This window comes from Mangifera indica, chromosome 13 (assembly GCF_011075055.1).
Source record: "Mangifera indica cultivar Alphonso chromosome 13, CATAS_Mindica_2.1, whole genome shotgun sequence".
Lineage (NCBI taxonomy): Eukaryota > Viridiplantae > Streptophyta > Magnoliopsida > Sapindales > Anacardiaceae > Mangifera > Mangifera indica.
This window is the reverse complement of record NC_058149.1, coordinates 2,943,916-2,966,426: the sequence shown is the minus strand read 5'-3', so window position 1 is coordinate 2,966,426 and position 22,511 is coordinate 2,943,916. Positions and strand designations below refer to the sequence as shown.

Genomic DNA, 22,511 nt, shown 5'->3' with positions numbered 1-22,511 from the left:
GCATTCACCAGATCGCGATCTGTTGGTCCAGGTGCCACTTCAGCAGGAGGTCCGAGCGGTTCTGGAAATATGGGAGAAATGTCAACTTTTACGTACGATCAAATGAAGGTGCGAGATTACATGGCCAAGTATGTCGTTGCTTTTGATCAACCTTTTAGTTATGTAGAAGATGGAATTTTAGAATGGATGATGCAAAATAGTATTCAACCAGCATTTAGAAGAATTCCTAGGTCAACTCTTAGGTCAGATATATTGAGAAATTATGAACTAATGAAAATAAAAATTATTGGAGAATTAAGTAATTTTAATGGTGTTATTTCAATAACTTCTGATTTATGGACTGCTACAAATCAACATATAGGGTATCTTTGTGCAACTGCTCATTATATTAATTCTGATTGACAATTATGCAAAAAAGTTATTGCATTTAGAAATTTAGAATATCCACATAATGGTCTTGCAATTTATCGTGCATTAGCAAATATTTTTGACGAATATAAAATTAATAATTCTATTTTTTCAATTACTTTAGATAATGCTAAAAATAATAATAAAGTTATTGAATATATGTATAATCATTTATCTCTTCCATTTAATGGAAAATTATTTCATGTTAGGTGTGCATGTCATATTATTAATTTAATCGCTCAAGATTGCTTGAGTTTGGCAAAAAAACATTTAGAAGTAATTAGACATGTCATTGCATATATTTCATCATCCCCATCACTGGTACAAGCATATCATCAATTATGTAGATCAATGGGGTTAAGAAGGAAAAAATTAAAAATAGATATTAGCACTAGGTGGAATTCAACATATCTCATGTTGAAAGCATGCGAAGGGTATGAAGTTCCTATAACACGATACTTCAATACCCAACCAATGGATTCGCAAGATCCTATTTTTTTGACAGATCAAGATTGGGAAATAGCTATGGCTTTAATGAACTTGTTAGAGCTATTGAAAACAGCCACAGATCATTGCTCAAGTGTGTATTATCCGACAACTTGTTCTATAATATATAGTATGGTAGAAATAAGTGATATTTTTAAAGAACATAGGTATCGTCACTCTCATAATGCTTTTCAAAATATATGTATGCAAATGGAACAAAAATTTAAAAAATATTGGAGTGAAATTCCTTTACTTTATTCTGCAGTTACTATTTTAGATCCTAGGGCAAAAACTAATGGATTACAAAATTTATTTGATGTTATTAATGAAAATTTGTCAATTAATAGCAATGTAAATTCTGTTGAATATGTTCAAGAATTTTTATTTGATATATATAGTATTTATGAACAAAAATATGGAAAAACTGGACAAAGTTCTGCACTAGAGGTAAGTTCTGGTAGTTCAGGTAAAAAAAAGTCACACATATGGTCTTTATTGCGCAAAGGTAAACAACTTGTTAGTCAAAGTACAAATTATAGTCAATTTTACAATTATATAAATATTGACCATTATCCTGAAATTGTTCAAAGATATAATGCTGAAAAACTAGATGTTTTGGCATGGTGGAAAGACAAGGCAGAAACCTTTCCTGTGCTTGCAGCCATGGCTCGAGATCTACTAACACCTCCGGTGTCAACTGTAGCATCGGAATCCGCTTTTAGTGCAGGGGGATGTGTGCTGGATGATAGACGATCCAATTTACATCCAAATATGGTCGAAGCGATAATGTGCATGAAAGATTGAATCAAAGCTGATTTTAAATTACAGAATCGTGTGACAGAAGATGTCTTTGAAGAATTCAAAGATTTGGATGTAGAAGATGAATAGATAAATATTATATAGTAGATAAATTTTATTTATGTTTTGTAATTTATACAATATGTAAATTAATTTATTTGTATTTTATTAACAATTTATAATATTTTTTTTTTGTAACCACGGTATTCCTCCACCATAAGTGAGGGATTATAAATAAAATATTCGGGGTACTGTCCTCGATTTTAATAATTGAAAAATAATTTGTGTTTAAAAATTTTAATTAAAACTTTTTTTAAAATATTTAATAAGGGCCGACCCGGCCTATTTAAAGCCCGTTAGTATATGGGTCGGGCTTTGGGTCTTTATATTTTAAAGGGCTGGCCCGGCTCGAAGGCCCATTACTATTTGGGTCTCGGGCCCGACCTGACCTATTAGCCCAACGGGTCGAGCTGGAGTCGGCCCGGCCCATTGACGTCTCTGCCCCAACCTCAACCTACAAAATCAATACAAAAAAAAAAAAAAAAAAAAAAAAAGAGAGAGGGAGAGAGAGATTAAATGTGGTGATCATAATTAATCACCCTTTTGTTGATAATCTTTACATAACGTTTACCTTTTTGTTGAATATTTTTGTTGAGTCATCAATAATCTGATAAGAACTGCAAGTAAACCATAAAAATGCATCAACTGTTTGCTTAAATTGACGTGCTAAAATTACCTCAATAACCAATTTTATAGGAGATTAAATTATTCTTTGACTATCATTGAACCCACCTAAAAGAAAAACATTGATAACAAGAAAGGAATGTGAACCTTCTTGACGAATAAATATGAAATATTTTTTTTTATTTTTTTCCTATCAAGATAGGGCAAATTACCTGAACTCACTTATAAAATGAATAAAGCAAACATAAAGAGGTAATTTACTAAATGAATTCTATTTAATTTGAATCTAAAACCATCTATCTAATTCCACGTGTTTATAACACACTTTTTCATGTAACATGTTTTCTTAAAAGACGTATAACAGTTATGATTATATCTTTGATGAAGTTTAAAATTTAATATTTTTTTAAATCAGAAATCAGTTTCACGTGACTTCACACGTTTCTGATATACCTTTTATGTAACATTTGTCCTTCATTAACAAGTGATGAAAGCATAATTAAATTTTTTTAGTAAAACTCATGATTGAGAACTCGTCTAAGTTCAAAATATTATTGCATGATTTTATTACGATAAGTTTTTAATATAAATATTAATTCAATAACTAAAAAGAAGTAGATTTACAATTTAACCTCAATACAAAACATTTCTTATTCATTAACAAGTAATAAAGAAATGTTGTAGACTTCAATAGACTTCAAGATCGAAGGCTTACTGATTTTTTATCAATTAATTTAACCTATATGATTTCTAAAATAACCAAAAAAAAAAAATAGTCTTTGATCGTTTATGAATTATTACTAGGCATTAAAATTTGTTATTTCTAAAAATTTAGGAGAATTTTTAATATTTTATCTTGTTACAAGAGAATTAATTAACTCTTTTTTTAATTTATACTCTAACTCTATATTCTTTATATGTATTGCACTTTCATTATTTGGTTTTATGTTATGAAAATTAATGAATTTATGATTATTATAGGAGATTTATTATAAAATATTTCTATGAGGTTTAAAGTAATTGTCTGAGTTTTATATTAATTAATGTTGTCTATTCATAGTAAATTTTAATATAAATATTGTTGTATGTTTTTTGTTATTTTGATATTTCAAAATTTATAGTGATTAATATTCCTTTTTTTTAAACTGATTGAACGATGGCTTTAAGGGGGGTTTGATTTGAGCAATATTTTATCAACAAAATTAAGATTTTTGATTATAAATTATTACTAATAAAATTGATAGATATAAAAAATTATTATGTTTGGTTAGACATGATAAAAAAATACTAATAATTATTTTATTTAAATACCCTTGAGTATAATTATTTTAAAATATTTTTTATATTATTGGTAATATTAATTAAAAATTGGATATTTTTATCTTAAAAAATTAATAAATAAAGATATAATTATAATAAAATCAAGATTATCTTTGTAATTTTTTAATATCTAAGATAAAGATACTAATTAGATTAGTTCTTATATTACATATTACATCACCATTGATAAGAAAAAATTACTGAAATATTTTATTAATAAACCAAACAAAATAACGTACGTAATAAAAGATAAATTGTTAAAGTAATCTTTAATTTTCTTTAACCAAACGCCCCATAATCGGCAAAGTTATTGTATTAAGGTTTTAAAGAGGGGATTTATTCAATATATAATAGGTTATTGGATCTTCCATTAGAGGTGTAATAAACCTTAAACACACAATGATGTCTTTTAACTATGTCATAACTTATGAAATACATTGAACTATGTGTATTAATTACATAAAACTCATCAGTAAACTTTCATAAAACTATTTAATTATTTAATTTTATTAAAACAAATAATAATTAAGTACCCACGTTAGTAAATTTTTTAACATAATCAATTTAGGATTGGAGGTGATTTTAAAGAAATTATATATATTGTAATTTTTAATGTAAATTTACCTACATTTTTTTAAACCAAGAAGAGAGCATTAACATATGTATAATAGATGAGATAGTGTCTTGAGCTTTTTCTATATCTAAAATTTATTATAAGACATACCTTCGAGGTTCAAAGTAATTTTATCGAGTTTCATATTAATTAGTAACGTGTATTCAAAATAAATAAATATACATACATATACATATTCTTTGTTATTTTGATCTTTAGAAATTGCAATATGAAAAGAAAATGGCTACTAAACTCATTTTATTGATAAAAATTTATCACAACATAAACAATTTCTTTAAATTTGAAGTGAAATATCTTCTACATCTTCAATGAACTCAAATACAAATTTCTTCTAAATCTTCAAGAAAGTCTACACCTTCCGCAAAAATGCCAATATCAAAGCACAAGAAAACCTTCACCCTAATCGTGGCCAAAATCACAAAGCTCAAAATCTTCAAGGGTGGTGGTGAATGCAATTGTTCTCCATGTGATCAGTACCCTAATTCTATAAAATCAAACAAAAATAGATTATTAGATATTAAGATTACAATCAATTGTAAGAATATTTTTTTATTAATGTTGTCCATGTATAATTAACATAAAGTATAAATTTAATAATAAATTATGAACTAAAGTGTAATTAATTAATTTAAAAAGATTTATGTAATATAATATACTTTGATGGAAGTGTAATTAATGTTCTTCATAATAACTATATAAGCCCGGTCTTTTTTTGCCCAAATGAAATTAAATTATTTTTACCATCAATTTTACGTAAGAAATGTCTATGGAAGAAAGCTAAAATTTTCATGTTAAAATGACCCAAAGTGACAATTTCTTTGAGTAATCAGGAGATAAAAGATGTTTTGACAGCTTAATTAATATAGGTATTGAAGTGAAAAACAGCTCACAATGAAATTCATTAGACTCATTTAACATAAACTGATAGAACAAATTGACAAAAGAGAGAGAAATATGAACCTTTTTGAGGTCATATATGAAATATATTTAAACTTATAGCAAGTTTTCTAATTTTGAAAGATTGATAAGTCTGAATGTATAAAGAGTTAAGACAAACAAAATAAGTTGACTTATTAGGTAAGAACATTGTACTATATTTTGAACTTATGTGATTTAAAAAGATAAATGTGATTAAATTTATAGAGTGTTAAAGTGAATTAGATGGATTTATAGAGACAATTTATTAAATTAATTTTGTTTATTTTGAATTTATCATACATTTTTACTATAATAACTAAAAAGACGTATTTCTATAATTGTTGATCGTTTGACCTAGGTAGAACAATCTTTAAGTTCGATTTTGGGTATGTTGTTATATGCTTGCTTTGTGTTCGTTAACGAGGTAACTTGAGGCAGGCATTTTAAAGGTGTAGGATGCACAATTATGGATTTGGTGGGATTTATATTTTGAACAATCTAATTTTGAGTTTTCAATTAATTACTTAAAAGATATATTATTAAATAATTGAATGATTTTAAATTAAATATTTAAAACTGAGTATACCTAATAGTATTGTTCACAAGTTAATCGATTAAAGTAAAGTGTCGGATAGTCATCATGTATGCCATGAGCAATTATACATACTTATAATTCATAAGGCCAAATTATTATATACCACCCAAGGTTTGATGACATGACAAAGTACCCTATATATGCTTCAAAAAAAAACAAATTATCACCCATTATCTATTTCTATTAATAAATGTTAATTGGTTTTTTTGGACATGATTGTTTTGTCTTTTTAGTGAAATTACAAACCTACCATCAATATTTAATATAAATATCAAATTATTAATATATTTTTTTCAGTTTAAAAATTTTATTTAGACCTTTAAAAATATTAAAACTCTTACCAATTTTAAAATACTATATTTTATTAAGTTTCTTAAAAGTATAATTATTATTTTTAAAATTATTAAAAGACATATTAAAATTTAAAAATTTTAACAACACCATCAAACTCTTTTCAAAATTTTCAAAACTTCTTGAAAATTCATTAACATCCCTAATATTTTTTAAATTTACAATTTCCTCCCCAAACATTTGTCATATTAAAAAGGGAAAATAAAATAGAAAGTTTTATTTAAAATAACATTCTTACCCTTTTACTTAATGAAATTTACTAACAGAGTAGATGATAAACGAAAATCTGACTTTTTGAAACCTAAAAATTGGGAATTTGTCATTTGAGCATACCTTGGGTGGGAAGCAGTCCTTTGGCCTGATAAAAAATATAAAATGAACTACTTTGCCTACATTTTATGCAAATCAACAATGGTCTAATTATATGTGATATAATATTAAGAAATTATAAAAAATTGAAATTTTATTTTAATTTTTTTTCTTCTATTGCTTTCTCCATGGTTTTTACTTATAATTTTCATGAAACAAAGATTTCTAATGATGATAATTTAGATTAAGTTTTATGCAAAAATTAGAAGTTTAAGATTGAAATGAAAATATATTAATTAAATTTTCTTATTATATATTATATATAAATCATTATGTAATTAGGTGATTTTGAATTACCCTAATATACGAATACATATTTTTTACCTAAAAATAGTGAAAAAATTATAATTTGAAAAATTGAACTTCTCATAATTCTTTCAGTATTATTATTTTAATGTGTATATTATTAATAATCTTTTATATAGTATATGTATATTAATAATAAATCCTAATTTATGTACTATTAATAATATGTAATAATGATTTTAAATTAAATATAAAATACTATTTTAATTATATAATAAAATATTATTTTAATACATAAATGGGTCATTATTTTTAATAGACATAATTTTACAAGAATGACTATTCTCAATTATAAATCTTAGGCCAAAAGTCTTCTTTCCATATAAGGTACGGTGAAATCTTAAACTTTTATCTTTTAACTTTTAAAAATCTAAATACTCGTTCATAATTTAGAAAACTAATAATTTCTCCCTAAAATTAAGTTAAGGTTAAGAGTAAAATCGTTATTTAATAATAATATTTAAATTTTATATCATTTTGCCCCTTTAATTTGAAAAACTAACAATTTATCCTAAAATTTAGTTTTAAAAAGTGACATTTTCCCCCCTACTTAAGGTTTCCAATTTCACTGATGAATTTTTAGTAAACGATGACCAATCTCTCTCCCTTTCGGTGTTGTCTCTTCCTCTGGTGCTCAATATCAGATTAATGATGTCTGGATTTGACGAAATCCAAACGAAGAGTCAAAACTTTTTGTTTGGATCTTCATCGTCTAAATGAAGTTGACTTTGTCTAGATGACGATGATGATAGTCTAAATGAGGAGATCAGTCTTGTTTGAATCGTCATCATTATCTAAATAAAATTGACTTATTCTAGACAACAAAGATCAAGACAAGGAGTTTCAACTCTTCGTCTGAATTTCGTCAAATCTAAACATCATCGGTCCAATATTGAGCACTAAGGGAGAGACGACACTAGGAGGGAGAGAGATTGGTCATCGTTGGTCGAAAATTCATTACTGAAATTGGAAACCCTAGTTAGGGGGAAAATGTCACTTTTAAAAACTTAATTTTGAGAGAAATTATTAATTTTTTAAATTAAGAAAATAAAATAATATAAATTTTAAATATTACTCTTAAATAATGATTTTTATTTAATCCTAACTTAATTTTAAAAAATTATTAATTTTTTAAATCATAAATAAATATTAAATTTTTAAAAATAAAAAAAATGGGAGTTTAAGATTTCATAGTACCGGACATGAGAATAAGTCTTTTGACCTAAATCTTATTAATAAAGAAATTATTTAGGCCAACGAATATCTAAGTCTAAGCCTAATCCTAACAAACAGAGCCCACGTCATGTTAGCTATCCCGTGTTAAATCGTTACAAGACAATGAACACAATTGACAAAAGATAAAAATTAAATAAATTTAAATAAAAAGCATAGCAACATGCAACAAGAAGACAAAAAAATGGGAAAGGGCGATGCTCAATTGTCTATGTGGCGGCACATACACCGTTCAATCACAAGTGATGGGCTTGGATCTCGTGCCATCTGGCACTCAATTACTAGCCGAACATTCTCCTGGCCCATGTGAAATTTCACGAGAAGGAGAACTCTCGGTAGAGACAAATCTGCAAGTGGGGCTCGTAATAGACCGCAGTCTCATTCTCAGACGGAATCAGTCCAGTTGGCTTGAATGATTAGTCTACATCACGCGCCATTAACACGAGATCAAATACAATCTAATTTATTTTATATTATTTAATTTAATTTAATTGTTATTTTAAATTTTAAATTAATTGAATAAGTCATGAGTCATATTTATTACTAATGATATTATCTTTATAAGAAATTTAAAAATAAAAATGTTATAAAATTACATTTTATTAATAAATAAAACAATTTTTATAATACTTTATTATTAACTATTGTATTTTTATGATATATTTTTTAAATGAATATATGTTTAGCACTAAACTTGAATATTTGAAGGAAAAGTCATGGTGATCAATTTCAAATCAATTTTGAGTTTGACAAAACTCATTAATTATCAAATCAATGGAATATTTCTATGGGAAGCAAACGTTGTTCATTTAATTCACACTAGTGAACTTGTTTCATACTGAATTAAGTTTTTTTATAATATTTAATTCGAACTGATATGTAATATCATCAAAAGATTGTTAATAAGTTAGACAATATCATCATATAAATAAATAAATTGACCTCTAATTAAAATTCTAATTAGAAATTACCTTATTCGAACGTAAAAAAATCAATTGAAAAAAAAAAAAACTCAACCTAATGTAACATTATATATAAGTATTATGTAAATAGATTTTAATAAAAATATATAATTTTAAAATATACTTTCAAGATAGTTCAATTTTTTTAGTATCAACCCCTATTTTTTATTGTAGTAGCAATAGTATATTTAATATATGAGTAATATATAAGCACATTACTTTAAGTATCTAATTACGTATTAGATAGTATATTATTATGTAATTATATGTTATTTTATTTTTAATTTAAATTATATAATTACATGATAACATATTATTTATATATAAAAAAACTTAAAAATGGCTTAATTTTATCAAATTCTGATCTTAGATTTCTTTTATGTGATTTTTTTTACACTTTTCTCTTTCATGGATACGTGCTTATATCTTCTTTTTGTATCTAAGATTCATAAATATAAAAAATATATATAATTTTTAATAGTCAATTTTATTATTTATATATTTGGATTTGTGTTATATTAATAATATAGTATTTAATATATGAAGAATCAAAACAAATATCTATAAAGTTAAATAATTGTCTATCAAAACCACTAGTTTAGTATAAACATATTAAAAATTTTACAACCTAGATATATTGTTATACAAAATTACCATTCATTTAAACCCTTAAACATTTTTATAACCAATTCAATAGAATTCGTAAAATGCCACTCATTTGACTAGATATGATGAATAACACCATTCGCTCATGAAACTAAGAACGTAGGCGATATTCTTCAATGAACAAATGATAGACAAAACACTTGTACATTCTGATTGAGATGTAATGGCTAATGCAACCGATGACTCAAAAAATCAACATCTATGATGACAACAATGACCAATGATAATGCAAACAATCGACACTGACGACGTTCCACTGGAAAGCTAGGTTAGTTCTTTCCATTTGGAACGATTGTTGATGATGGAAACCTCTTTTTTGTTTGGGTTAGATTTAGGGTTTGGGTATAAACAAAATTATGAAAAATTTTAGTTAGAAATAAAGGGTTTTTGTTGGTTGATAAGTTGGTTATGATGTGAGAGCATTTATGGTTGATATGTTGGTTGTGATGTAGTTGGATTTACATGATTTGAGTTGGCAGTATGGGTTTGTAGGAAGAACAAATAGGCGACCTCACCTAACCTATGGTTTTGTAAGAAGAACAAATAGGCGACCTTGCCTTTATGCCACTGTTGGATGTTAAATCTAGGGTTTGTTGTTGGGAAAAAAATGATTTTTAGTGTCTGAAATTTGAATATGGTATTGATTGTGCTGGCTGTGATATGTAAAACTTTAATTTATGATGTCAATTGTTGAAGAATAAGTTAAGTGACCTCGTCTACTAGTGGGGCCCTCATTGCTTTGTTCATATTAGCTTTTTAAATTTGAATTCAATATGTTTACAGTAATTGTCAATACATAGTAATTGATACATATGTTAGAGATTTGCGATCAATTACCAAGAGGGGGCCTACAAGTTTCATGAGGTCTATGCTTTTCGGGTGTAGATGACACTTTGGATGAAGAAGGATACAATGAGTGTCATAAACAACAAACTTACAATGACCTAACAAGAGAAGTTTTGGACAATATATTTTAGGTGTTTCCTTGGATTGGAGGAGACCCAATTTAATGTTGTTTTTATGCATGCGTTGCTACTTCATTTAATTAACTGAGGGGACCCAGTGCAAGAATTTTGGTTTAGAATAAATGACATTGAAGTTTGTTTCAATCCTATAGAGTTTGCTCTAATGACTAGTCTAAACTTTGGGCATAATACAAATGTGTCACACTCCGTTGATTGTCTATAAACACATCAATTGAAAAAAGAGTACGATATTTGTACTCTCATTTCCCCTAGTACAAAATGCGAGTGAATATATCTTATTATTACCGTCTTTCATAACAATAATGAAAAACATCTCAAGATATTTTCCCTTTAAATGTGAAGCGTTAATACAAATCACTAGACTATAGAATTGAAGAAACCCTATTATTGAACAACTTAATGCTATAAAGAAAAACTGAAACTTATTTTCTATGTCAGTGTCATATATGTGTTATAATTCCTGAGTTTCATATCTCGAGGTTATGATAATACTCAGGTAAGAGCATGAAAGACTTTTCAAGGTTTTCTCATAATGCATTGATAGCATATGTCTTAGCGTGCCATGTTTGTGTATATGAAATGTCGATCATAAGTTTATCTACAATGTCAAAAATAATTTTCTTAGGTTGATATATGCGGTCGACCACAAATATTGATTTGAAGATGATCCCTAAAACTTGAGCCTTAGACTGTCTGTGATACGGTAGTATTTGATCCCACGAAGTGTGTGCATCCTTTATAAGCCCTAACACCCATAAGCCTCCAACCTCGCCCTTGTTGCCCGTGCTTGCCATTTATAATGCTTTACTACATATTTAATCTCCTAGCGTTTCTGATCAGAACAACCCACTCTCTATTCAAAACTTGTATCTAAAGCATATCTTGCAAATAATGCTTTCAATTGTGTCTTCAAATTATAAATACCAATTACTTATAAATTATTGTCTCGTTGTGTATCACGATTACTAATACCTGCGCTCTCAATATCAAGAACCCATTAAAATAGATTTAGATTTGAAATGTCACTTTTATATGCATAACTTGTAAATGCTTTGTGATGTACGAAACCATGACGTCCTATGTTACACTTGACCTCATCATTATGTGATAGGTTTGACTTTTTTGAACATCTTCTTAGATATTGTACATTTTAGGGTTTTGTATCGGTACATCGTACATGTCATCAATATCAGCAAATCACTTAAATTGATCCTTATCGTCGTTCTCATCATGACCTTCATTGTTGTCACCGTACTCCTCAATATCATTATTATCATCATGCTTCACGTCATACTCCAAGAAATCGTGTGATATGCCTAATTGTGTGTCAAATAATTCTCCCTTTCTTCCTCATCAACCTATTCTTCTTATAGATTGTCTCTTCTTGACATACGACTCTTGGTAACATAAAGTTATGTTGATCCTTATTTGCTTCTTGCTACCACCACCATCATCTTGAATTTCATATAGACACCTACCCACTAATGTTTCACTAGGGGTAAATATGCGAATGTTTGATTGTCACAAATTCTTTGAAATCAATACTTGTGTCAATGCAGGTCTCTATTTCACCTCTACTAACATATTTCATTACATTGTCATCTCTGGTAATCAACACTTGCACTTGTGTCAATAATCGAATCAATTTTTCTAGTTTAAATTATCAGTAATCTAATTACTTTAACTCACACAGAACAATATTTAACAATAAATTCTCATTTCCCAAAAATCTCAACCTTTTTCTATTGGATATTTTTTGGTTTTCAATTATAAAATAAATAAAATACATAAGATTAGGGGTTTGGATTACTATTGACTTGGATTTGAATGAATTTTATAGAAGATCTTTGTAGAACACCTACAATTTTGTGATTAATAGTTAACCTTCTCTTTTTTAAGTTAAAAAGAGATTTATATTTTTAAGGTCTAAGATAAATGTAATCTTGGTATAATGCTGAATTTGTAGTAAAAATGTGTAAGGGTTTAAAATAAGTGGTAATTTTGTATAAATGGTATATTTTTGGTATAAAACTTTCGAACCCTTTTAGTATATAGTTAGTTATGTTACCTAAAAGAAAAAGGTTAAATAATTAATAGATTTATAAAAGAATAATACTATCTATATAACTTTATATATAAAAAATAATATATTATTTTTTATATATTAGTTAATATTAAAAAATAAAAAAAATATTCACTCAGATAATAATATATTATTATTTATACATATAATTTTATTGTATATAAGAATATTTTTTAATTTTTTATATTATCTCTTAAATACTGTTTTTTTTCTTTTTCGGATGTAACTTATTTTTCTGAAGTAAATATTATATCATTATGATTGAAAAAGAAAAAATAAAAAAAAGTCTAAGCAAAATTGAGTGAGGCACACGCGTAATGGAATAGGAAGGCATATTCGAAAACGAAGATGATAGATAGGAAGATGCTATGGAGAACGGAGAAACCAGGTGGTGCCACGTGTGTCGCTACCTGGCGTACACCCATCGCTTCACTCTTCTTTCCTCTTCTTTCCAATGCAATCCTCTGTTCTCTCCTTTACAGGACACTCTTTCCCTTCTTCTTGTTCTTCTTCGAATTGTTTAACCATTTTTGTCATTGATTAACCAAGTTTTTTTTTTTTTTAAATTTAACCCTAGATCACATTCACAATCCTAATTCCCAAGAATTTATATAGAAAGAGAGGGTGCATGTGATTTATTGAAATGGATTTGTCTCATTCAGGTACTTTTATTTCTCCCCCTTTATAAAGATTGAATCTTGATTTAAGGGCTAGTTTTTGGCTGATTTTAGGGTTTTTTTTTTTTTTTTATGGGTTTATTGATTAACTTTCTTGAAGGTCTGAATAGTGACCTTTGAGTTATGAGCTACATGGTGTGAGTTTATATAACTACTCCATGTGTAATCAAGAAATTGAATGCTTTAACAAATCATTAGTTCACTCTGGTAATCAAGAAACTGTTTTTTTCCATGGAATCACCTTCCGCCACCGTTTCAACTCCGGGTTCAAATGATGAAACCCCACGTGTAAAATTCTTGTGTAGCTTCTTAGGTAGCATTTTGCCCCGACCCCAAGATGGAAAATTGAGGTATGCTGGTGGGGAGACTCGGATTGTGAGCTTGAGGAGGGATGTGAGTTACGAGGAGTTGATGAATAAGATGAGAGAGCTGTATGAGGGAGCTGTGGTATTGAAGTATCAACAACCGGATGAGGATCTTGATGCTTTGGTATCGGTTGTGAATGATGATGATGTCACTAACATGATGGAGGAGTATGAGAAGTTGGGTTCTGGTGATGGGTTTACAAGATTGAGGATTTTTCTGTTTTCGCACCCAGACCAGGATGGTTCAGGGCATTATGTTGATGGGGATGATAGGGAGACTGAGAGGAGGTATGTGGATGCATTGAATAATATGAATGAGGGTAATGATTTTAGGAAGATGCAACCAGATTCTCCCGTGTTTGGTCCTGTTGATGATCTTCATTTGGCGGATAGGTTTTTTAACACTATGAGTCTTGAGGGTGGTTTACATAATCACCCACAGTTTAGTATGCATCACCTTATGATTCCTCATATGGGATCAGGGCAAATCCAGCAGCCTGTTAATCAAAGGTATAATGAAATTGAAGGTACATGGAGTCCTGTATACTATTCTCCTAGGAACTATGGGCATCATGATCCAAGACCATTACCGGAGTTCCCATCTTCACCCTCTTCTGCCTGGTACTGTATGCCATTTAGCGAGGATAGAATGCCTGATGAATATACTCGGCAACAGGTAAATCATCTTCCCATGTATGAACCCCAGCCACATATTTCCGAGAATCTAGTAAGGATCCCACCAGGAGCTATATCTGGAGATAAGACTGGTTTCCCCGGTAATTTACTTCAGGGCCATCATGTTTATGATGCTAATGGAGTATGTGAGCACTGCTGGCCTACTGTTCACAGAAATCATCTGCACTTGGAGCAGCCCAACATGGGTAATGGACTTCCCCAGGGATCAAATCCATTAGGTGAATGTCGTCCAAACAGAGAGAGTTTTCTTTTGAATGCTGAAGCAAAGCTGCCACATGGGATGTATCCTAAAAATCAGAATGATAGTCGACCTTTGTACAATGAGAGTCAAAGTCATGAAAGAGGACGGGTTCTGCAGCATCAGTTGAATCCTCGGGTTGACGAAGTAAGAACACATATCTCTGTAGCTGGAAGATTGAGTGATCCCTACATGGTGGATAGTCTGGGCATGAATTTTCCTAATGTGCATGGGAATCCGGCTGAGGGCCATCATTTGTCTGCAAATCACATTCACCATAGAACAGGACCTGAAATGGGAAGTGAAATGTTTCATGATCATGCTGTAGCTGCTGCATCCCACATGCATGTTCCTCCAACTGAAGAACGTGTGCGGTATGGGAATTTTCCTTATGGTGCAGATAATCTTCACCCAGCATCTCATGGACATGTACAGACTCAAACTTTGTGGAGAAATGTTCAGAACCCAATGCACGGTGCTCCCTCTTATGAAGCATCTACTTCAATTGTTAATGGTTCCGTAAATCCTGCATTTCTTGGGGCTACAGTTGATGGCAATCCAAGGTTTGGTGTTGGGTTGGATAATCAAAGCTTTTGGGTTGAGTCCCCACCAAAAGTACAGGGTTTTGATGGGACAGGCACCCCAACAGAATATTATTATGGCCAGGCACACAAATTGAGTCCACAAAACCATAATCATGAAAACCAATCTTCAGATTCTGTGCAGCCATCAGATTCATCTTCAGTTATGATTCATGATAAACTGGCAGCTTCCATATCTTCAGTTCCGACTATGGGATTGAGAAATAATGTGGTTGAAGTAGTTCAAATGGAGGAAAAAACTAATGTTGGACAAGAAAATGAAGCAAGTCACATAGAAAAGGTTGAAAACATTGATGTGCTAATCGTATCTTCTCCCGAACAGAACACGATTGCTGATAAATCTGGTGGTCCAAATAGCTTGGTGACTGGGGAAGTGAGTGGTAATGTTGTGAAGCAAGGTGAAAATGGTCCCCTAGCTCCTCCGGAAGATTCACAGCTCTCAGCTAACTGTTTGAGTTTCTTACCTGATTTAATTGCTTCTGTTAAAAAGGCAGCACTAGAAGGTGCAGATGAGCTTAAAGAAAAAGTTGATGAAGATGCTGGTTCTACAAAGCCTGATTCAGTGCCAAAGGAAGCACCTACAAATGAATCTGAATTAATGGTGAGAGTCTAGTGAATTCCTTGGCAAATGTACGCTATTTGACTGTTCTCTTTATAATATCTTGGTTTGTCCAACAGAATGTTCATGGGGAATTGGAGATGGATTCCGACACTGACAACGTGAATTCCAAAATTGAGCCAACTAAGGCAGAGGCTGAAGCTATTGCCAGGGGGCTGCAGGTTTATATTCTCTCTCATTCTTGTCATTAATATAGTTCTGGCTTGTCTTTATGAATCCCTTTATATGCATTATCTTATCTGAATTTGTCTTAACTTAACCTTGGCTTGGGTATCTTATTCACTTTGGTCATGACATTATGCTTATTCTTTTCTTAGACAATAAGAAATGATGATCTTGAGGAGATACGTGAATTGGGTTCAGGAACCTATGGAGCTGTTTACCATGGCAAGTGGAAAGGTTCTGATGTAGCAATAAAAAGAATCAAAGCCAGTTGCTTTGCTGGGAGACCTTCTGAAAGAGAACGCTTGGTAGTATCTATATCCTTCCTTTACATCATCTATCAATTATTGTTGTCTTTATTTTACTATAAATATTGCTTGTTTAATGCATGTGATATAAGTTTTGTAGTGTGATACATATTTGTTGAATGTTTTTACCTTGGTAACTTGTTATGTTGGAGTAGTGCTATCAGAGTCTATTGTTAAAAGGGGAAACATGGAATTTTCATTCATGGGGTGATTGTATATCAGCTTATGTTTTTTTAACAACTCAGTACAGACAACACAGCAAATTTGTTATATGGTAAATGAAATAGTGACCGTATGTGTTGTAGTTCAGTTTTATTTTAACTGTAATACACTATTTGAGAAAGAAATCAGTAATGTTTTCCAATGCTATTCCAGGCGTTGAAAGGTCTTTATTGATATGTAGATTGAGAACAAATTAAGTCTGAATATAGTACAATTTTTGGCCATGCCACAGGTAATATTTTTAATTTAAACATGTGAATAACGATTTTAAGTGCTATATTTCACTGAATATCTTTGTATGATTACATCTGTAAGAAGAGTAATGTGAGATAATCCTTATAATAAGGTAGTTACATTAAAACTCTCCGTGCATGAAGATATTGAATTCGTGACTTCTTCCTATATTGTCAGTGAAGTTATTGTGATGAAACAAGTAAAAATATCTAATAAAGTATAGATAAATAAAAAGGAAACTAGATGTTAATGAATAAAGTGCTTCTATCATATATATATATATATATATAAAATCAGTAACTGTTTAATTGTGTTAAAGAAGAGTACTAGTGGAGTAGAAATCCACATTGAGATTAAAGAAAGTGAAAAGCTTTATTTTATCTTGAATAATTTGAAATTTTGTTCACAAAGATGATTAACAGAGAGTACAATATGTAAGTATAAAACTAGAAACACCCAAAATTTAAAAAGATAATGGTTATGTTTCTGTTCTTTACATTTCATATTTATTATGCAAGAATGAGGACAGATGTGTTTTTGCGGTTCTCTTTTTTCAGATACTATTTTCAAAAACTGATAATGCACGGTTTTCCAATTTTTTAGAGTACTCTTTCAAACTTCTTATTTATTTTCAATTTTTTCGTTGAAAACAAAAACATCAAATACAATATTGAACCCTGCCTTAGTGTTTATCTGTGCTTTGTTTGCACTGTAATTTGCTGACAACAAATATTGTATATCAATCATCTGATTTCATTTATATTTACTGGACGTTGTTGATGTTGTCATGATTATGATTCTTATTCCCAGATTCTTATGTATTATTGTTGTTATCATTAGTAGTGTTTTGGAAAATTTTATTGGCCACCTCTGAAAATTACCTAATATAGGCAATCTCCCTAGGTTTAAGGAAAGAATTTTGAAAATAAGTATATTAATCGGAGTATAACGAGAGACGTATGGATAAGAAATCCAACAGCGATTAGATCACCCCTAAGTGTCTATACAAAAAAAAAAAAAGAAAAAAAACCACAAAAACTAAATGTATCTGTAACTAAACCAAAAAAAATCCAAAAAACACTATATGTATCTATACATTGTAAGCAACCCAAAACTTGATAAAACTAGAAGAGGCTAGGGCGAAACCCCATCCATTTAAAGAAATCCCCAATGAGGTTTATAATGTCGTAAAAGTCCTTTGAACTTCATCTAATATGGGTAATCTCCCTAGGTTTAAGAAATTATTAATGGGAGTAAAACAGGAGATGAATGGACAAGAAACCCAATAGTGATTAGATCATCCCTAAGTGTCAATACCAAAAAAAATAAAAAAAGACCGCCAAAACTAAATGTATCAGTAACTAAACCAAAAATATCCCAAAAAACTATATGTATCTGTACATCATAAGTAACTCAAAACTTGATAAAACTAGAAGACGTTAGGGTGAAACCCCATCCATTTAAAGAAATCTCCCATGAGGTTTACAATGTCATAAAAGTCCTTTGAACTTCATCTAATGCCTTCCCTAAGTTTCGTAAAATTTATTTTCATGCTTATTTTCTGAACCTTGGGCTGTCTTATAATTTGGTCAAACCTTAGAGTGAGTGAATGAAAAAGTAAGTTATATATGTGACCAAATTTTTGGACAATAAGCATTCAGGATGTTTTACTTGACTTACATCAGGACTTTGTTTAAGTTATATATGTGACCAAATTTTTGGATAATAAGCATTCAGGATGTTTTACTTGACTTACGTCAGGACTTTGTTTAATACACTTGGGGAAAAACGACTCTTTCTAGGATAAAAGTTTGGAATTTTAAGTCTTTGTCAAGCCCAATCTACATAGACTATACTAAAATTATTATTGCTATACATTATATGCTTATGTTGTAATTCATGTATCTTTTTCTTTTTATTCTTTGGATTGTATGTATGGTTATGATCACTTATGTGTTGCTTTTCAGATTGCGGATTTCTGGAAGGAGGCTTTGTTATTGAGTTCTTTGCACCATCCAAATGTTGTGTCTTTTTATGGTATAGTACGCGATGGTCCTGATGGATCTCTAGCAACTGTGACAGAATTCATGATTAATGGCTCTTTGAAACAGTTTTTGCATAAGAAGGACAGGTAATCATGCTGATTGCAATGTAGTGACTTTCCATTTGTTTATTGTTGTATGTTCTAAGAATTTTCATTGATTGCTGATGCATCAATAAAATTTCTTTACAGCTAATACTACTAAACATCAAGTAAACAAAAAGACAGAATATTTTTTATTTTTTATTTTCATTTAGAATATCTGATGTTAATATTTTGTTGAACAGAACTATTGACCGGCGTAAGAGACTTATCATAGCTATGGATGCGGCATTTGGAATGGAGTATTTGCATGGAAAGAATATTGTACATTTTGATTTAAAATGTGAAAATTTGTTGGTGAATATGAGGGATCCACAGCGACCAGTATGCAAGGTATTCTAAGTTAGATATGTCAGTTCAAATGACACTTAAATTTGGTTCCAACTTTCTCTTAACAGTGTCCATTACTGTTTGTCCACATTATTTTGGATAATTGGTTTTTGAAATTTTGAACGTTGGGAATTTTGTAGTCAGCTTTATTTGATTGTTGCGTTTTACTCATCAGTTTGAGAAGGTTTCCTTAATGTCCTACTTGAGAAGGTTTTTTTGGTGTCTAGCTTTGTTATTTTTATTTGTCCTCTTTTTTGTTTCAAATTATGTCTTAAACACAGTAGTAATGGTCTTTTACATAGGGCATGGATTTTTTAACTTACAAATTTGTGCCTACTCCTCTAGATTGGTGATTTAGGCTTGTCAAAGGTAAAGCAACAGACCTTAGTGTCTGGAGGTGTTCGTGGAACTTTACCCTGGATGGCACCTGAGCTTTTGAGTGGAAAAAGTCACATGGTAACGGAAAAGGTAATAATATTTTGAATAAATACAGCTTTTCTCAACTTATTGTTTCATTTCTACTTTTGGAATATTTGCTGTCCTTTTCACTATTTTGTCTCATGACTTGTTGGTTTTCTTTTGCCGTAGATTGACGTATACTCCTTTGGGATTGTCATGTGGGAACTACTAACTGGAGATGAACCTTATACAGATATGCATTGTGCTTCTATTATTGGTAAGAATAAAAATAACAGTAGACTGTATTTTTTATCCGACTCATGATATGGTACCTTTTCCTGCATTTTAACATAATAACATTATTCTCTATATTCATGAGAGATGAAGATTCTTGCTGCTTGTGCTTTGTAGAGTGACTGCATCATCGCAGCTTTTGGATTATATTTAGTATTGCTTGCAATTATTATCCAGTATGATAGTTCTGTCTGCATTTTGGCCTGAGCACATTTCTCTTCATGTGTTGCATAAGAGAGGAACCAAGTATCTTGCTTCTGGATTTATGATACATTTGATGTCTTTTTGCTTTAAAACAATCATATGGTCCTGTGATTAATCTTTTGAAAGAACTTTGATCCTCTTTTGCTTTTTCTTTCATCTTCTTTCCCTCAACAGAAAGTACTGGAGAATTCATGACTTGACTGGCTAGTTTTATGTATGGTGTTGGTCTGTTGGAACTTTGATTCTGATTTATAGGGGTTATATATTATTAAAACATTAAAGCATTGAAGCAGCATAGATTTTTTGTGCTTATATTTGAGTTCTAGAATTGTTGCAGTCACTTGTTCGATTTATGATTTTGTTGAAAATGACAACAGCAGAATTCTACAATCATAACCTACTCTTACAGTGTTGATAAATTTGTTTAAAAGTTTTGTAGCTCTGACCTCAGAACTAAGGTTTACCCTGTTAGATTTTGTCACTTCCAAGTCCAATGCCGGTGGTTCAGATATTCATCACTTGGGGAGACCAACCTTAGTTATATTTCTGAAGTTCTTTTTTCCTCCATTTTATTGTCAATTTTCTTTATGCTTGAAAGAATAGCCAGGAAGTGGGCTAAATGTCATTGTGCTGGTTGATTGTGGAGTTCTACTTCTCTGTATAAGACTAATTAGGGCTTTCTCTCCCTTTTTCTTTACCATATGAGTAGAAAATTACAACACTATGTTTCCAACATGGATTTGAGATTTGTGCCCTTTTTTCCCTGTTAGTATTTTCGTGTTTTTGCAATATTCAAAATGTGAGGTATCAGTCAATTGATATGTGAACAAATGATGATTTGCAGGAGGAATTGTGAACAACACGTTACGTCCAAAAATTCCAACATGGTGTGATCCTGAATGGAAGTCTCTGATGGAAAGTTGTTGGGCATCTGATCCGACAGAGAGACCATCATTTTCAGAAATCTCACAGAAATTAAGGAGTATGGCAGCCGCGATCAATGTGAAATAACTCTGAATATTATAGCCACTATATTTCACTTTGCTTATATTATTGAGAAGATGGAAAAATAAAATTTTCTTTGCCGCTTTAAGATCACATCTCGGTTTTTTAAAGTATTGCAGACTAATAATGTAATACTCTACCTTGGCTCACTACATAAATGAACCTTTTGTGGAACTGCCACAGAAAAGATTCCTTTTATATGGCTCTAAAGTCCGGATTCTGCCCAGAAGACTTAATAAAACAGCAAGGTGGGCAATGAGGGCACAATCCAAATGTGAGTTCTTGCTACATATCACCATGCAAATTTATATCATGTCTTTCGCTTTTCATGGTGATTAAATGATCTTATCTTGCAGGATTTTGTTACTTTGGATGTTTGTATATGAATATGGTGGCAGTATGAAACGTGATTCTCTACTACTATTCGACGACAAGGGACCGAGATTTTAATATATTTTTGAAGGATTTGTACATAGGTTAAATATGAAATATTGTGTTCTAAGTTTTTATCATGAGAGAACACAGTCATATTCTGCATCAAAATATCAGATGAAGTTGGAACCCAATTCATAATGAATCTTTTTGCCTCAGTTCATTTTTATTAAAGAATTTGCATCCATAGTCTCTCATTATATTCAGACAGTGAAGAGACTTATAGATACATGTATAATGCAGTATGTTTTTTCTTCCTTGGAGACCTGAAATACCATTAAGTTTCTGGAATAAAAATTTTCTGCTTTGAAGGTCTTGCTAAAGTGGTCTACCTATTTGATTCTTCTTTGATGATCAAGTTTATGTATATATATATATATATATATATATATATATATATCTAAAAGTGAAATGTATACTGTGCGTTTTTACTTTAACTTCTCTCTACCGCAACAACAGATTGAAATGTTCATTGGACTGCTAAGATAGGTAATGATGAATCTTAACAATTTATGTCAATCTTGTCATTATTATGTATCATATCATTTGCAAAAATTCTAATATTCTTATTACTTATGGGATTAATATTAATAGACATCAATCAAAATATCTAGCTTCCCTCGTTCCAGAGAATTCAAAAGTTAGTTTACTTTGCGTTGTCTCTACTATAACAGTGGATTCAAATATTTGATGTTCATCGGAGGACTAGGATAACTTCACTTTTCCGTTCTATTGTATGATATGATAAAGGGTTGTGATGAATCTGCACATTTTATGGAGTA

The 22,511-nt window shown here is 30.2% G+C and overlaps 1 protein-coding gene across 2 annotated transcripts; it reads left to right on the top strand.

The window, feature by feature from the left end:
- Nucleotides 1-13,136: 13,136 nt before the first annotated feature.
- LOC123194400 (dual specificity protein kinase splB) lies at nucleotides 13,137-22,052 on the top strand. 2 transcript variants are annotated; one of them, XM_044607590.1, is made up of 10 exons: nucleotides 13,137-13,461; nucleotides 13,577-15,978; nucleotides 16,056-16,157; nucleotides 16,314-16,466; nucleotides 18,890-19,053; nucleotides 19,251-19,398; nucleotides 19,741-19,863; nucleotides 19,984-20,071; nucleotides 21,137-21,571; nucleotides 21,654-22,052. In XM_044607590.1, exons 2-9 carry the CDS (start codon nucleotides 13,708-13,710, stop codon nucleotides 21,301-21,303), a joined length of 3,216 nt encoding a protein of 1,071 aa, XP_044463525.1. In that variant the 5' UTR covers nucleotides 13,137-13,461; nucleotides 13,577-13,707; the 3' UTR covers nucleotides 21,304-21,571; nucleotides 21,654-22,052. The 2 variants fall into 2 exon arrangements, with proteins under 2 accessions (XP_044463525.1, XP_044463524.1); XM_044607589.1 differs by having other exon boundaries at nucleotides 13,137-15,978.
- The last annotated feature ends 459 nt before the right edge of the window (nucleotides 22,053-22,511 follow it).

Coding starts and splice junctions, on each gene's coding strand:
- LOC123194400 (XM_044607590.1), top strand. CDS start 13,708: ATGGAATCACCTTCCGCCACCGTTTCAACTCCGGGTTCAAATGATGAA. Junction 19,054..19,250: donor TTTTTGCATAAGAAGGACAG/GTAATCATGCTG, acceptor TTTGTTGAACAG/AACTATTGACCGGCGTAAGA. Junction 19,399..19,740: donor CACAGCGACCAGTATGCAAG/GTATTCTAAGTT, acceptor CTACTCCTCTAG/ATTGGTGATTTAGGCTTGTC.